The sequence below is a fragment of the Dermacentor andersoni genome, chromosome 3 (genome assembly GCF_023375885.2).
Source record: "Dermacentor andersoni chromosome 3, qqDerAnde1_hic_scaffold, whole genome shotgun sequence".
Taxonomy (NCBI): Eukaryota; Metazoa; Arthropoda; class Arachnida; order Ixodida; family Ixodidae; genus Dermacentor; species Dermacentor andersoni.
The window spans coordinates 146,649,598-146,667,240 of NC_092816.1; the positions used below are offsets into that span (position 1 = coordinate 146,649,598).

The 17,643-nt window shown below is 46.8% G+C and overlaps 1 protein-coding gene and 4 non-coding genes across 5 annotated transcripts; all 5 read left to right on the forward strand.

The window, feature by feature from the left end:
- The first annotated feature begins 884 nt into the window (after nt 1-884).
- LOC140216557 (uncharacterized) lies at nt 885-2,200 on the forward strand. Its single transcript, XM_072286926.1, has one exon. It carries the CDS (start codon nt 890-892, stop codon nt 2,198-2,200), a length of 1,311 nt encoding a protein of 436 aa, XP_072143027.1. The 5' UTR covers nt 885-889.
- A 4,100-nt stretch (nt 2,201-6,300) lies between these two features.
- TRNAE-CUC (transfer RNA glutamic acid (anticodon CUC)) lies at nt 6,301-6,372 on the forward strand. Its single transcript has one exon. It is a non-coding gene; the product is annotated as a tRNA-Glu (tRNA).
- A 5,639-nt stretch (nt 6,373-12,011) lies between these two features.
- Nucleotides 12,012-12,083, forward strand: TRNAE-CUC (transfer RNA glutamic acid (anticodon CUC)). Its single transcript has one exon. It is a non-coding gene; the product is annotated as a tRNA-Glu (tRNA).
- Nucleotides 12,084-12,178: 95 nt separating this feature from the next.
- TRNAE-CUC (transfer RNA glutamic acid (anticodon CUC)) lies at nt 12,179-12,250 on the forward strand. The gene has a single exon. It is a non-coding gene; the product is annotated as a tRNA-Glu (tRNA).
- Nucleotides 12,251-12,345: 95 nt separating this feature from the next.
- Nucleotides 12,346-12,417, forward strand: TRNAE-CUC (transfer RNA glutamic acid (anticodon CUC)). The gene has a single exon. It is a non-coding gene; the product is annotated as a tRNA-Glu (tRNA).
- The last annotated feature ends 5,226 nt before the right edge of the window (nt 12,418-17,643 follow it).

The following is a 17,643-nucleotide window of genomic DNA, read 5'->3' on the forward strand; positions in this document are numbered from 1 at the left end:
GAAAGAGAAAGCGGTCGCGTGGCAAGGAAGACAGCTATCCATGTTTTCCCGTGCCTCTATCTGTAATGTCTTTTTGATTTCGAAGCTCTGGTATGTAATGAATGTGCTGCGTGCGACACGAACAGCTATTCAAAAAATGCATCGTGTTTTTGCTGTTTTTATTTGGGCGTCCACCTGGGAAAGAACCAGCCGAACTAACCTGTTTGTTTCCGTTAAAGGCGGAGGCCTTGGCCTGGCGCATCTTTTTTTGCGTCAAGTGGTCTCGCGATTTATGTTTTTGCGTGATCAAAGTGATCCCTTTCTAAGAACTGTTCTGCAAGTGCGCCTACAGAGACTGCTCCCTAGAAGGGTAGTCTCCTGTGATAACATGTGTGGTGCTGTGACAGGATACTTGCGCGAGGTTGTTCTTTCGTGCAAGATGTTGGAAGTACGTTTGAGCCCTGAATACCTATGTTATGTTAATAAGAAAAAGCTGTACAAAGCGCTGGTTGACGTGATGTTGCCTGTACCCATTTATCGGACACCACACTTTGGAGGCCCAGGGCAAGATATTTTTAAAAGAGTTAAGAATATGCCCGTTAGACCTGGGGTTAAAACCTTTTTTTTTAAACTGCATTCCGGTACGCTGCCTGTTAAAACCTGGCTGCATGATAAAGGGCTATTCGTGCCATGGACAACAAACTGCTTCTTATGCAGGAAGCCCGAGACAGTGGAACATGTTTTCCTAGAATGCTGGGATCCAATTTTTTATTGGGATGTCCTTCAGAGGACGATTAAAAAGGAACTCCCTCTAAATCCTTACGTCATCCGGTACTTACCAGTTGAAAGTCAAGAAGTACCCTACGATTTAATTATGCTGCTTGGCCTCCACAGTTTGTGGAAAACGCGTATGCAGGTGCGACATGCAGACATAAATACAGGTTCCACACGTGAAAACTTCATCGAAAGTGTTGTTTATAGGATTCTGCTTCCGGCCACCAAGCGTGACGGACGTATGATGACGGGCTCCGTTGGAGCGGCTTCAGCGGCCAGTTCTGGCCGCGGTAACAGGGCTGTGGAAATGGAAAACGACTACCAGGTTGTTCTGCCAAGTCTCCCAACCGGGCGTTTAGCTTTAAATACTGTTTTTTTGCACGCGGATATCAGGGCCCGCCCGTACCGGGTGGAAGATTTTCGAGACGCGTTGGCTAGGCAATCGCTTCTCTCGGATGTTATCGCCCTGGGGGCGTATCGGATGAGCCATGTCTGGGCCATCACGCTGAAGGATGCGGATGCCGTTAAGAAGATTGCAGGCGTCAGTGAGCTGCGCGTCAAAGAACGCCGCTGCATGGTTATTGACCCGGCGAACCAGGACGTACGTCTCAAGCTCCATTGGCTGCTTCACACCGTGCCGGACGAGGACGTGCGTGTCGCGCTCGCACCGTACGGAAAGGTCTCCGACGTGGCCCGGGAGCGCTGGCGTGTGCACGGCGTGTCAGAGAAAGGCTCAACGAGCAGGATGGTCACGCTGAAATTGAAAGCTGGCGTTAAACTGGACGACTTGCCGCACCAGCTTAACGTTGGGGGTGAGTTGGCACTCGTCGTTGTGCCTGGAAGGCCTCCGTTATGTCTTCGCTGCCGAGGTACGGGACACATTCGACGGGAGTGTAAGGTGCCGCGATGCGGAGCTTGTCGACGTTTCGGTCACGAAGACGGTGAGTGCCCCCGTACTTATGCAAGCATCGCCGGCCCTGGAACCAGTGAAGATGCCTCGGAGCATTTGATGGATGAGGCGGACGCAGAAGAGGCAGCGAGGACAACTGGGAAAACGGAGACGAAAGATGGGCCTTCGTTTAGGCCTCTGGTTAAGCAGAAGACAACGACAACGTTGACGTCTCCAGCAGTGGTGGCATCTCAGCTAGCGCAGCGTGACCCCGAAAGCGACAGCGGTCACAGTGCGGTGACCGATACGAAAGCTTCGCTGAAAACCCCGGACCGCGTGGAGCCTCGCATTGCCGACGCCATGGACGCCGACGATGAAGCGGCTGCCCTAACCGCTGGAAAACGGTCCCGCGAAGAGAGCGCCGGTGAGAACCTGCAGCCTGGTGGTAGTAGCAGTGGGGAGCCGCCTCCAAAAACGACAGGAAGTCGACGTTCGTCGTTGAAGCCGCGTCCAAACCTTTTGGCCGAGTCACGGCAGGCAGGTAAACTGCCTCCGTAAATTTTTTCCTGTGTTCTGTAGAATGTCAGCGTCGTTTGTGTATCGACCGACACGGCGTTTTTGGCTGACTTTTCGAATTTGCGCGCATGCAAAGTGGAGGATGCGACGAGGAGGTGCCTCAGACCACTTCGAGACAAGCACCAGTCAACCCTTTGGGTGGCCAGACAGACCCCCCGTACATCATTGCGGAACACCAGTCGGGAAAATCACATGGTCGACAGAGGTAGGCACCATGCGGATCGCGCCCCTTTTTATTACGTAAACGTATGGCAGTTGAGCTAAGAACCCCATTGCGCGTAGCAACTTTGAATGTTAGAGGGCTGGGAGCACGAAGGCGGCAATGTCAGCTTAATCGCCTGCTTATTGATAATGACCTTGACCTAATAGCTGTGCAAGAATCAAAGATAGAGTCGCAAGAACATGCTGACCGCATGGTGCCCCTTTTCCGCGCCAACTTTGAAGTGTGTGTGTGTCATTCCGTTGGGACATCGGGTGGATGCCTTATCTTCATTCGCAACACATTAGGTATAAGTGTGGAGTCTGTATTTGCATGTGAAAGTGGCCGCCTCTTGGTTGTTGATTTTTCTTTTTCAAACCTACACTGGCGCGTTGTATGTGTTTATGCCCCCAATGTTGAAAGTGAACGTAAATGTTTTTTTGATTCCATTGAGCCGTACTTGAATTGTGACAAGGCGTTGCTTGTATTGGGAGACTTCAACTGTGTATGTGCTGCTACTGACCGAGTGAAGTGTAGACCAGTGAGGGACAAGAGCGCGGAACTGTTGACTCAATTTGTGCACGATTATTTATTGGAGGACGTTGGAAGTGTGTTTTCGGCTGGAACACGGCCTGATTACACACACTTTCAACGCGACAGTCACGCAAGATTAGATAGGCTGTATGTTTCTGCTGATCTCGTGCCACTATGCACAGCCTATGATGTAAAACCTGTGTCGTTTAGTGATCATTGCCTTGTAAGCGCGACTTTTGGAACGAAGGGAAGGAAATCACGCTTTATTTGGTACCTTTGGAAACTAAATGAGAAAATTTTAGACGATGAAGCATTTGTCAAGGAAATTAAAAGTGATCTTGATGGGGTACTAGCTGAGCAAGTGGACTGCTTTGCCGTTGAATGGGAAAGTTTCAAAGAACGAGTGAAGCTTAAAGCTATAGGGAAAAGTAGCGCAATTCGGTATAAACAGAAAGAAAAAGAAAGGGAACTTCGCGAACAACTTGAGTGCTTGGTTAGGATGGAAACCAATAAGCCAGGAAATTTTAGTAAAGAAATAAAAGACGTGAAGTGTCAGATCGAAACAATTGACACTGACAGGTATAGAGCAGCAATAATACGCTCAAGGAGCGATAACTTGTGGGCAGGCGAAGCGCCTACAAAGCGGGCGCTATCAGATGAAAAGCGGTACGCTTGCCAGAAGGAAATCAGGCAAGTAAGATACGAGGGGCACATTACAAGCGACCCTAGTGAGATTCAGCGCGCTATTACGGAATACTTTTCGGAACTTTTCGGCAATAGGCGCGAGCATGCGCAAGGGTTTGAAGGGGATTTCCTCCGACTAATGCCAACACTCGACAATGATGTAAAAGAGCGTCTTGAATTGCCTATTACTTTGGAAGAGATCGAGAAAGCAATAGATGATCTGCCGTCTGGAAAAGTGCCGGGGCCAGATGGGCTGAACGCTGCTTTCTATAAAACCTTTAAACATGATGTTTCTCAGTTCTTGTTATAAGTGATAACAGAAGCCTATGAACGCAAAAAAGTTCCACTGTCCTTTGGTATTTCACACATTGTACTTATTCCCAAGTCTGATGATCCGGAGAAACGAATGTTAGTGGGTTCCTACAGACCTATCAGCCTCACTAATGTCGACTACAAGGTGTACATGAAAGTACTAGCCAAACGACTTCAGAGTGTAATCGACAAATTAGTAGGGCCGCACCAAACCTGTGGCATCAGAGGACGCAGCATTGCTACAAATATACATGTGGCCAGAACCGTATTGGAATGTGTTGACGCGCTTGGAAGCCGGGTAGCTATGATACAGCTGGACTTGGCTAAAGCGTTCGACCGCGTTTCACATGACATTCTTTTCTCCATTCTAGAGCACGCTAACCTGGGTAGTGTAATAGTAGAAGGAGTAAAAATGGCATACGCAAATTGTATGACACGCATTATAGTTAATGGTGACCTTACTGAGCGCCTCACAGTGCGTTCTTCGGTGAGGCAAGGTTGTCCGCTCTCTCCCCTGCTTATTGTAGCGTATCTAAGCCTTTATGTCTGGCCATTATCAACAGTGACTACGTCACGGGTTTCAAGCTGCAATCTGCTGAGGTGAAACTTCTTGCGTATGCGGACGACATAGCGCTATTTTGCACGAACAGAGAAAGCATTTATGAAGTTACAAACATTCTGGAAAGGTTTTGTAACCAGACTGGATGTCAAGTAAACTGGGAAAAAAGTTCTGGATTTTGGCACGGGGAATGGGATATTACACCGCAATTTTTCTCACGGCTGCAATGGTCTCCCATGCCAACGCGATACCTTGGTGTGCCCCTAGAATGTTATCGCGATCCCAGCCCACTTTGGAACGAAGAGATGTCAAGGGCGAGAGAGAAAGCGGGAGCATGGCAGGGAAGGAATCTGTCAATTTTCTCACGTGCCTTTGTCTGCAATGTTTTTCTAATTTCAAAAATATGGTACCTCATGAATGTGCTGTGTGCTTCGCGGACCTCTATTCAAAAATTGCATCGTATATTTGCCGTCTTTCTTTGGACTTCGACCTGGGAAAAAACGAGGAGAACAAACCTGTTTTTTCAGTGAAGAGTGGAGGCCTTGGACTGGTTCATTTGTTTTTGCGTCAAGTGGTATCACGCTTTATTTTCCTTCGTGATCAAAATGACACCTTCTTAAGAACGGTTATACAGGTCCGATTGCAGAGGCTACTCCCAAGAAACATAGTGTCCTCTGGTGAAAACATGTGCGGTGCTGTAACCGGATTTTTGCGCGAGGTTGTGCTCTATTGTAAGTTGTTAGAAGTGCGTTTTTCCCCAGACTATTTGTACAGTGTTCCCAAGAAAAAGCTGTACAAAGATCTTGTGGATATCATGCTGCCGGTGCCATTGTACCGGGCGCCTTATCGTGGAGGCCCAGGGCAGAATATTTTAAAGCGAGTGAAGAAGATGCCAGTTAGGCCAGGCGTGAAAACATTCCTTTTCAAGTTACACTCTAATACATTGCTTGTCAAAACGTGGCTTCAAGAAAAGGGAATCTTTGTCCCTTGGACAACAAACTGTCTTTTATGTAAGAGGCCAGAGACAGTCGAACATGTTTTTCTGGACTGCTGGGACGCGATATTCCACTGGGACGTCCTACAGAGAACTATAAAGAAAGAGTTACCACTAGACCCTTATGGTATCAGGTTTTTACCGGTTGATCAAGAAGATGTACCATATGATTTGTTCATGCTTCTTGGCCTCCACAGCTTGAGGAAAACACGAATGCAAGTAAGGCATGCAGATGTTAATACGCGCAGTGCACGTGAAAACTTTATTGAAAGCGCTGCTTACCTTCGGGAATGCATCCGGGCACAGCATGACCCACCTCAGTGGGTAACACTTCTTGATGATTTAGTGAGTTTGAAGAAATTTTAACTTTGCTCGCCTCAGCTCAAGCGTAGCTGAAGTGCTTTATCGTTTGTGACTTATTGTTCCTCATGTGAACTTCAGAAATAAAGAAAAAAAAAGAAAGTGTTGTTTATCTTCGCGAATGTTTCAGGGCTCAGACTGATCCACCAGGGTGGATATCACTGCTTGATGATTTAGCACAAATGAAAAGATTTTAGCACCACTCGCCTCAGTCCAAGTGTGGCTGAAGTGTTTTACCATATGTTACTTTGTATTAGACGTCCAAGACGGCAATAAAGAAAAAAAAAGTGGCTAGGATACCTGGCTCTCACCCAGGAGGCCCGGGTTCGATTCCCGGTGTCGGAAATATTTTTGGTTAGCTTTTTGTCGTCGTCTATGTTTTGTTTTATCTCGCGCTTTCTTTCGATCAAGTTGGAGGAGTTGATTGGTGCTGGCCGTCCTCCGGCATGGTCTAGTGGCTAGGATACCTGGCTCTCACCCAGGAGGCCCGGGTTCGATTCCCGGTGTCGGAAATATTTCTGGTTAGCTTTTTGTCGTCATCTGTGTTTTGTTTTATCTCGCGCTTTCTTTCGATCAAGTTGCAGGGGTTGATTGGTGCTGGCCGTCCTCCGGCATGGTCTAGACGAAAAAGGAATATATGTGCCATGGACAGTAAACTGCTTACTTTGTAAAAGGCCAGAGACCATTGAACACGTTTTCATCGATTGCTGGGACCCAACATTTCATTGGGATATCTTACAACGTACACTTAAAAAAGAACTACCGATCACACCTCTTGGTATTCGATATTTGCCAACCGATAACGAAGGAGGAGTTCCGTACGATATGTTTATGCTCCTTGGCCTCCACAGTCTGTGGAAAACGAGAATGGCAGTGCGACACTCGGATGTCGATACCCGTCCGACGAGAATAAACTTCATCGAAAGTGTCGCGTATATTCGGGCAATATATCGTGCCCAGAGTGAGCCCCCCGAGTGGGTGGCTATTCTTGATGAACTGATCAAGCTGAAGCGATTTTAATATATAATGTTAGCCAAAGTGTGGTTGACATGTTTTGGCATTTGAATGTGTTCTTGGTTTGTGCTGCAAACAGGCAATAAAGGAAAAAAAAAAAACTAGTGGCTAGCCATTCTGCTTCCGGCAGCCGAGCTGAGCGGTCAGCAGAGTCATGGGCTCCAGTGGAGCAGCGACAGCGGCCACTTTAGGCCGCGGAAACAGGCTAAACGACGATAAGGATTATGCCTTTATTTTGCCGCAACTGCCCAAAGGTCAATTGGTGATTAATACCGTCTTTTTGCACGGTGATGTACGTGCGAGACCGTACAAGGTGGAAGATTTCCGGGACGCCCTTCTGCCGACGGGCTTGCTGACTGATGTGGTATGCATAGGGGCGTACCAGATCAACCATGTCTGGGCAGTGACCTTCAGTGATGCGAGTGCCACAAAAAGGCTTCTGGATCTCAAGGAACTCCAAGTGAAGGGACGACGGTGCGTCATCGTTGACCCGCAGGATCAACAGGTGAAGCTAAGGCTTCACTGGCTGCTGTACGGTGTTGCCGACGAGGACGTCCGGACGGCATTCGCGGCTTTCGGCAAGGTGGAGGAGGTGAGCCGGGAGCGGTGGCGCGTCGAAGGCATGGGAGCGAAGACCTCAACCACCAGGACCGTCATTTTGAAATTGAAAAGCGGCATGAAAGTGGAGGACCTGCCCCATCAGATCCGCGTCGGCGGAGAGTTGGCCTTGGTCGTCGTGCCCGGTCGACCAATGCAGTGCCTGCGCTGCCACGGCACGGGACACGTCCGCCGTGAGTGCAGAGTCCCCCGCTGTTCTCTATGCAGACGTTTCGGCCACGTCGACGCTGACTGCGTAAGATCTTATGCCACCGTAACAGGCCCAGTAACTTGTGACGTTGCGGCAGAGCACGTCATGGACGTGGCCGAGGCGGAGGACGCTGCTAAAGGAACTCTAGACACGGTCCCGGCAGCGACAGCCAGTGGAACGACGAGTTTGGCCGTAGACAGCAGGGTGGCTGAGACTACCCTGAAGCCGAGTGGGACGGTACAGGTCGCGACCGCTATGGGCCAGTCTACGCGGAGCAGTAGTGAAGACCCGCTCGACAACGGCACGACAGCGATGCAGCAAGACGAGGCCGTTCACGATGGCGACCGGACTGCGACTCTTGGTGCCCCAGTCAAGCGACACCACGAACAGACTAAGGACCGGAACGAGGGTGCGACCAGCACCAACGAAGGGCCGCCTACAAAGACACCTCTTGGGAGGCGGATGGGCTTGAAGCCGAAGCCGAATGTCCCACCTGAGAGAACGCCTGCGGACAAAGTGCCGTCCACAAGCAACGCCGGGAAACCGGGAGGTCCCGGAGGCGGCTAGCCGAGGGCTAGTCGTGAACGGTAAGCACCATGCTCCGGGCCTACCTTTCTCTTTAGCTCAACATGGCTCAGATACCGTCCCTTAATATTGCCACTTTAAATGTGAGAGGGTTGGCGGCTAGTCGTAGGCAAAGTCAAGTCCTACGGTTGGTCACTGACCACGACGTCGACGTACTAGCCGTCCAGGAAACTAAGGTTGACGGGGAGGAGGAGACCGGGAGCATGGTGCGCCGTTTTACGTCTAGGTATTTTGCGGTGGTAAGCCATGCGTTAGGCACGGCTGGGGGGTGCATTCTTTTTGTGAAGAAACTGCCTGGACTGCAGATTCAAAGTACCTTTTCTTGTGAATCTGGAAGGATTGTTTTTTGCGATATTGTTTTGTGCGATTTTTAGTTCCGTGTCATATGCGTAAATGCGCCCAATTCAGTAGAAGAGCGTGCCCGTTTCTTTTCGAACCTTTCGCAGTATGTTCGATGCGATAAGCGTGTTATGCTCTTAGGAGACTTCAATTGTGTAATGAGCGCTAGTGACAGAGCCAATAATGCCGGTGTGCGTGACAGAAGCAGTGAAGTCTTGTCAAAACTAATTAGTGAAAATGAACTAGATGACGTTTTCGATTGTCTGGAAGGGGGGCGTGACGTGACATTTACACGTTTTCAGGGCAGTAGCCATGCGCGGTTGGACCGAATCTACATTTCGCTGGATACAATTCCAAGATGCCACGGTTATTCTGTAGTACCCGTATCGTTCTCAGATCATTGTCTCGTAATATGTAATGTCGGTATAGGGAAACGGAAACATGCGTTTAATTGGGAGATGTGGAAAATGAATGCCTCGTTATTAAATGATGAATCTTTTGTAAAGGCAGTACGGAATGTCGTTAATGAAATACGCAAAGATGAAGCTGAAACACTAGCTGAAAAGTGGGAATGTTTCAAACAAAAAGTTAAAATGAAAGCCTTAGAAAGGTCAAGCTGCCTCAAATTTGAGAGGGAATATAAAGAAAAGGTTTTGCGAACACTACTTCAGCAGCTGATAACGCTGGAGTGCAGAGAGCCTGGTGTGTACAAAGACGATGTGCGGAGCGTCAAGGAAAAGCTTGAACAGTTCGATAAAGAACGTTATCAAGGTGCCATCGTGCGTGCACGAGCAGATGTATTAGCGGCGGGGGAGACGCCCACAAAAAGGGCGCTTGGACTCGAGAAGGCGCACGGACGGCGAAACCATGTGGATAAGATTTTAATGAACGGGGTTGTTGTTGACGACAACGAAAGCATAGGACGCGCCTTCTGTCAGTACTACCAGTCGCTCTTTGCATTTCAGGCAGCGAATGTAGAGAGTTTCAAAGCCGATTTTCTTCAGCGGATGCCGAGACTGGGAGATGACGCTAAAGAACGATTGGAAGGCAACATTACCGAGAACGAAGTTGAAAAGGCAATCGGCGATTTGAACTCGGGCAAGTCGCCTGGGCCTGATGGACTCTGTGCGGGGTTATATAAGGCTTTCAAAAGAGAACTGGCCCCATTGTTAGCAGACGTATTCAATGACGCGTACGAGAAGAAATTATTGCCCCCATCTTTTGGAAAAGCGCACACAATACTAATCCCTAAGAGTGATCAAACAGACAAACTCAGATTCGTGTCATCCTATAGACCGATATCACTAACAAACATTGATTACAAGATCTTTATGAAGATTTTAGCTGCGAGACTTCAAGGCGTCATCAAGGAAATTGTCGGAGACTACCAAACTTGCGGCATCAGGGGACGGTCCATTTTTTCGAACATCCATCAGATGCGGTGCGTGCTCGAGTGCTGTGACGTCACCGATGGTGGCGTTGCAGTTCTTCAGCTCGATTTGGAGAAAGCGTTCGATTTTGTCGCTCACGTTATTTTGTTTGCCATCTTGGATCATGTTAATGTCGGTTCCATCATCAGGGAGGGCGTGGCCTTGGCGTACCAGAATTGCACAACAAGATTAATTGTCAATAAGTCTCTGGGGGCCCCCATTAACATAATGCGTTCAGTACGCCAAGGCTGTCCCCTCAGTCCGCTGTTATTTGCCATATACATAGAAGCAATGTGTGTAGTAATTAACGGAAATGACAAAATACGTGGTTTCAGATTAGCAGCGACAGAGGTGAAGCTGCTCGCATATGCAGATGACATTGCAGTGTGTTGCACAGACAAACCAAGTGTAACGGAAACAGTATCGGCAGTGAAACATTTCTGTGATGTCACGGGTTGCAGAATAAATTGGGGCAAATCCCTAGGCCTGTGGCACGGGAAATGGGAGTCTGCACCGGACAACTTCGCGAACCTCAACTGGGTCAAAACGCCGACGAGGTGTCTGGGCGTTCCTCTCAATAGCTACAATAGTAGCGATGAATATTGGAGGAGCCAAGCCGATGAAATGAAAGAAAAGGCGGACAGATGGAAGGATGTGAAGCTGTCTATTTTTGCAAGGGCGACAGTCTGTAATATGTTTTTTGTCACGAAGTTATATTGTGTCATGCAAGCGTTGTATTGCTCGAGAGCAAATGTGCAAAGGCTGCACAGAGTGTTTGCTGTTTTCATCTGGGGGTCAACATGGGAAAGGTGCAGCCGAACAAATTTGTTTAGAAGAGTGAAGGACGGGGGTGTGGGTTTGGTTCATCTTTTTGTTAGACAACTAGTAAACCGATTCTTGTTTTTTCGCGATGTGCGCCATCCTTTTCTGCGCACAGTATGCCAGCTCAGGTTGAGCGGCGCTTTGCCGGCACATGTTGTTAGTACGGCATGCGTTACCGGATCACTTCGTGGCTTCTTTAAGGAAGTGGCCGACAGCGTAAGATTTCTTTCTGTTCGATTTTCAATGGATTACCTTTGCGATGTTAAAAGGAAAAGATTGTATAAAGATGTGTGCGACATTGTTTTCCCAGTGCCGTTATACAGAGCCATTTACAGTGGAGGGCCAGGACTTGATGTACTTAAACGCGTAAAACACATGGAGGTGCCACCCGGGGTAAAAACGTTTTTTTTTAAGCTTCACACCGGTACGCTCTCAGTGAAGACTTTCATGGAAGAGCGAGGTTGTATCGTACCATGGGGAACGCATTGCTTGATCTGCAAAAAGCAGGAAACCATAGATCACGTTTTCTTGGAATGTTGGGAGGGCTTCTTTTTCTGGGACGTCTTAAAGCGAACCCTGAAGAAAGAGTTACCGGTGGACTCCCAAGGGATAAGGTATCTGACAATTAAGGATGATGACGGGGTTCCATATGATTTCATTATGTTGAACGCTCTCCACTGTATATGGCGGGCTCGGATGGCAGGGTACTATTGTGATCCTGACGCTAGGCCCGCTCGCGTTTATTTCAGAGAATGTATGTCGCGATTCATAGAAATACAGAAAATGCAACAATGTGTTCCGGAATGGCTGTGGAGGCTAGAACCTCTGACAGCCATGAAGGAATTTTAAGTTGACAACGCCTGTCCAATAGGGACAGACGGCTTTGTTGTACGGTGTGACTCTTTTCTTTTCTTTTTTTTGTATTGCAATTGTGATACTGCAATGTGTGGAAACTGCACGTTCTGCGAAAAAACCGGTAATAAATAAAAAAAATGGTCTAGTGGCTAGGATACCTGGCTCTCACCCAGGAGGCCCGGGTTCGATTCCCGGTGTCGGAAATACTTTTGGTTAGCGTTTTGTCGTCGTCTATGTTATGTTTTATCTCGCGCTTTCTTTCGATCAAGTTGGAGGGGTTGATTGGTGCTGGCCGTCCCCCGGCATGGTCTAGTGGCTAGGATACCTGGCTCTCACCTAGGAGGCCCGGGTTCGATTCCCGGTGTCGGAAATACTTTTGGTTAGCTTTTTTTCGTCGTCTATGTTATGTTTTATCTCGCGCTTTCTTTCGATCAAGTTGGAGGGGTTGATTGGTGCTGGCCGTCCTCCGGCATGGTCTAGTGGCTAGGATACCTGGCTCTCACCCAGGAGGCCCGGGTTCGATTCCCGGTGTCGGAAATACTTTTGGTTAGCTTTTTGTCGTCGTCTATGTTTTGTTTTATCTCGCGCTTTCTTTCGATCAAGTTGGAGGGGTTGATTGGTGCTGGCCGTCCTCCGGCATGGTCTAGTGGCTAGGATACCTGGCTCTCACCCAGGAGGCCCGGGTTCGATTCCCGGTGTCGGAAATATTTTTGGTTAGCTTTTTGTCGTCGTCTATGTTTTGTTTTATCTCGCGCTTTCTTTCGATCAATTTGCAGGGGTTGATTGGTGCTGGCCGCCCTCCGGCATGGTCTAGTGGCTAGGATACCTGGGATTCCACTTCCGGCCACCGAGCGTGACGGACGTGTAAAGCCTGTTTCACATGATGCGATTTTCGTCGCACCGGAAGTGCGATTTCCGTCGTTTGCGATGAAAATCGCAGTCGCAGTGCCGACCCCCCGATTTTCGGCTGCGACCAACCGGTTGGTCGCACCGTCGCACCGATCGCTGCGATTTTCCGTCGAAATTGCGCGGAGAGCTGTCAACGGAGCTATTTCGCCGGTTTGTTTTGGAAAAATGGCGTCTCGCGCGGCAAGTGCAATGCGCGGAGACGTGGATCGTCGAATTCGGTACGTACGCGAAGGGAGAATAAAAAACTTGTGCCGCATATTCGATTCTCCCATTTATGTACGTTTGTTGACACGTTACGCAGCAAATAAAGTGCATTTTCACGTTTGCTTCGTACGCCTTTGCGAGTTGTCAGTGCTAGGAGGTGTTCGATCCCCAGCAGACGACGAGGTCGTCACAATTTTCTTTTGTTGAGTAGCATGCAAAAATCGTGCTTACAGAGCAGCTTGAATTATTTCAAACTCGGCAAGGGCAAATGATAAGACAGCAAAGTACCCGAAGTTTCAACGTTGCGCTGAACGCGGTACCGTTCAGTTGCATTTTCTTGTCGGTTTTCAAGCGTGAATTTCCCGATGCATCTTGAAAGCTTATCTTACCTCTTATTAAATTTGACAGAGCAAAAGTGTAGGCTATCGTAATGAATTTGCTACGATAGCATTAAATCCGTGGCTTGAATAAAATATTACATGCACGTTAAGTTCTCTTCTCTGGAGAAATTTTTTTTCTTGCACAGAAACCAATAAACATTGACTATGTTGCGGACTTTGTATCCTTACTGCATCTGTATTAACACTTGCTTTGAAAGGTAATTAACTCTAGAGCTAGTATATTAAGTAAATTGCTTGCTATAGTGGCACAGTGACAACGTACCCTCCTGCACAATCATGTAGAACTCGTGCTACATTGCGAAAAGCAGGCAAACGGCCTGTTCTTGTGGAGATAAAACAGTATAAAACGACACGCTGAAGAAAAGTAAATCAAAACTGTGCAGTGAAGTCAGCCAGTACAAGCAGTTCTTGCACGTTCACAGCTGATCAAGTGTGCAGAAACATTCATGCCTTACATGTTTCTAGTAAGTTTCTAATAAGTATGTGGTCACATATATTAGCGTGTAAACCCATATAACGATATCCGCTGCGATTACTTTGTTTATAAGTAATGAAATACCATGCTACTTGCAAGAACATATATCGCCCGAGGATTTTAGAACAAATTTCTACGTTTCAACTATACACAATATGTGGTTTATTCAATAAAAGACCAAAAACTGAGCTTTTTTGCAATGACAAACTTATTCCAAACTTTACTTACATACAGGGAAGAAAAAAAATTATAGACAGAAATATTGTTCAATTTATTCACCTGCCACTGTGGCTCTAGCATTCTGCTGCTAACACAAGGTGAGGGGTTGATTTGCCAGCCATGGAAGTTGCATTTCGATGGAAGTCATAGGTAAAAAAAAAAAAGCTCTTGCACTTAGATTTAGTTCATCACCTTTTATTGAACCCTTAAACTTCAAAATACTATTGCATAGGGGGGCATGCTTATGCAAAATCTAACACCAATAGAAAGCAAAGGGCAGAATTGTAAAACAACCATCTTTCGTGATAATTTGAGCGTGTGAATATTCATTGCATCAATATATATTGTTCAACAGCACTGCACAAATAAGCATGATCAGGTATAGCAAGTACTCTGTCAGGTAGCTGGTTCTACAGATCTATAAATGTCAAGGCATGAATGCTCATACTACGTCGCACACATAGCACAAAGAAAACCTTTTTCAAGAGTTGTCCCTTCTGGCAGATATGAGTGGGCCATAAGCAGCAGAAACTTTATTGCAGGACATTGTGTAATACCGCTTATGAAAGAATGAAGAGAGTGAAGAGCCTTTTAACAGCAGTACCTCATGCTACTCTAATAAGAGGAATGATGAGCAAAAACATTTCTGGTAGAGCACTTAAACAGTAACTTTCTGAAAGACAGAAAATTCCAGGTGAGAGTTGGAGGTACATTTGGCCCACACACACCAACAACACGGGCATACTACAAGAAACACTACAGCCTATGGTGTATTACAGTCTATGGGAAAGCTATCTTATACAGAAATCAAGAATGATGCAACAAGCCCTCGACAACACTGCAGACTTTCTTGGCCAGTCTCTCCTCTCGCTTTCTGATAAGTCAGCTCATATCGACGTAGGAAAAAAAAAAGAAAGACTAGAATCAAGAACTACCCTAGATTGCACATTGTGATCCACATAGCTGGACAAATATGCCCGCAAGTCAACATCCACAAATCCTCAGGTAGCGTAAGCCCATGACGGCAGAGCCAGCACGTGGGTGAAACAATTATGCAATGCCTCGACGCAACTTCCACACCTGGTGAAAGAATAATCTCGAAATCATGGAGGTGGACAAGTGGATACTATGGAAAATCGCAGATGCTGTGCTTGTGTCCAAGTTATGGTACGGTATGAATTACCAGCAGCACACAAAGAAGACAACTCATCGAATACAGGCACTCATCGAATACAGGCATCGGGTAGTAATAACAGGTCTTTCCAACTTTACCATGTTTGAAGATCTCTATGAGAAAGAGCAAACGAGCAAGCACCTAGACAGAGCAGAGTTGCAGCCTGCAGCACAAATTCTTTGTCTCAAGAGCTCAGAACCTCGTCCCAAGATACTATGCCAGCTAGCATATGAGATGCAAAGACGACTACCCCTCCCTTCAGAAACACAACCTCGGGAGTACCTGAACTTGAAACACAACAGGCCCATACCGTGAAATATGGGGGCCAACAATTAGGCCAGGAGACTATATGCAACTGCCAAACACACTGAGGAGGTTGCTAATTATGAAGATGCAAGCAAACATAAGGCACATATAGTACACTGATCTGGCAATAGCAGTGTAACAGTAGTATGACACTACATAAAACTAAACCCCATATAAGTGAGTACCATTCCAGGTCATCCTACACCTAGAAAAGCTGAACTGAAAGCAATCAAAGCAGCACTTGTAGTGCAGATTACACCCTGCACAACACACTGCATGGATTCACCAGAAATTGTCTGGGCCTGCACATCACACAAGATTGTCAGGAAAATCAGGAGACCGACATGCGACTTGTAAGCACATGGCCAGAAATTAACTTTCAGGATACATAGCCATGCAGATATTCCAGGACACAAGCGGGCTTATAAGCCCGACATAATAACTGAAAACTAGATCAGTTTGTGTGTATTCATTATTAACTAAAGTGCAACAGATAGACAACAGACAAGAACGAAATGCTCTGTGTGTTCACTTCGTTCTTGTCCATCGTATTTCTGTTGCAATATAGTTAATCAATTCACGAGGCTGCACAGGAGAAGAATGATACCTCTGCCCAAGGGCCCAATTTCACATCCAAATCCACGCGTGTGTGCGCGCACACACACACACACACACACACACACAAATGTTGCAAGAGTGCATAGCATGAAGCAGTATCAACAGGATAACACTAGATATGGATGAGGACTAAGTTTCAACTGAGGTTCATTTGTAAAAATGTGGCGAGTTATACAAATTACCAGAAAAAGAAAGGATGATGAGCAAAACGAGAACAAGGTGAAAGCAGGAGCCAACGTTTCGACAAGTGGACTTGTCTTCTTCAAGGTCCACTTGTGGAAACGTTGGCTCCTACTTTCACCTTGTTCTCGTGTTGCTCATCGTCTTAAATTTCCATCTCCCGCCTTCCCCAAGTTATCCCCAGAAAAAGAAAGACATCTTTGAATGATAGATAAAAATTGGTGCTTGATGCAGCCAAACATAAATAATTATGCTACAGAAAGAAAATACAGAAAAATTCCAAGCGCAGGAAAAAATCATTACAATTGCCAATCCTGCATGCCAGCACCTTTCAAGAAACACTGTTGTTATTCCAATAGACAGACTGACAGCTTGCTTATGCAAGCACATTCTTCCAGTTCCATGCCATTGGGGAAAAAATGAGTTTCCTGGAACACTTGGTGATCACAATGTTTTTTTCCCTAGACTTGTATATATATGTATGTATTTTCTCCCTTTCCTGCTTTTATGTTTGGTTTCATCAAGCACTAGTCTTTATCAGGTTTTATTGCTGCACTACTTTCTGGTAACCTTTATAAATCACTGCATTTTCACAATAAATCTTTTAATTAGAAGTCAGCGTACCCTGTTCTTACTGCTTCACACTATACATTCTTGCTACATTGGCATAATAAAAGATTTTATAAGGTACACAGAAGCATCATAAGGGTTACTAAAGTGACTTGTTGCAGTCTAAAAAAAAATGAATAGCCTGGCTGCAAATGGCACCCGAGAACATATAGGACGAACAAGAAAACCGAGATGATCTAACTGCCAAAAGTTTAATGTACACACCGAGTAAATGCTCGCTGACAAGCAATAGACTGAACATACACAAAAAGGAGAAGCAAAAATACATGTGCGTTTCCTGGCAGGAAATGCATCCATTTCTAACGGAGGCCGTGCTGACAAGACTAACCCAGCATTTTTTTTAAAGAATCATGGGGTTTTACGTGCCAAAACCACTTTCTGATTATGAGGCACGCCGTAGTGGAGGACTCCGGAAATTTCAACCACCTGGGGTTCTTTAACGTGCACCTAAATCTAAGTACACGGGTGTTTTCGCGTTTTGCCCCCATCGAAATGCGGCCGCCGGGGCCGGGATTCGATCCCGCAACCTTGTGCTCAGCAGCCTAACACCATAGCCACTGAGCAACCACGGTGGGTAGCATTTTTAGATCTACAGCTTCCGTAATTTCTCTAGGCAGCCGATCTGCACAGAATGCTAGCTTCTTCCTCTACATGCACGCTCAGATGTGGAGAGTGCGTTGTAGAGGAAGCTAGCATTCTGTGGAGATCGGCTGCCTAGAGAAATTATGGAAGCTGTAGATGCAAAGACACTGGGAGAATCTTGTGTCAGCATGGCCTCTGTTACACTTTCAGAGATGGATGCGTTTCTTGTTGG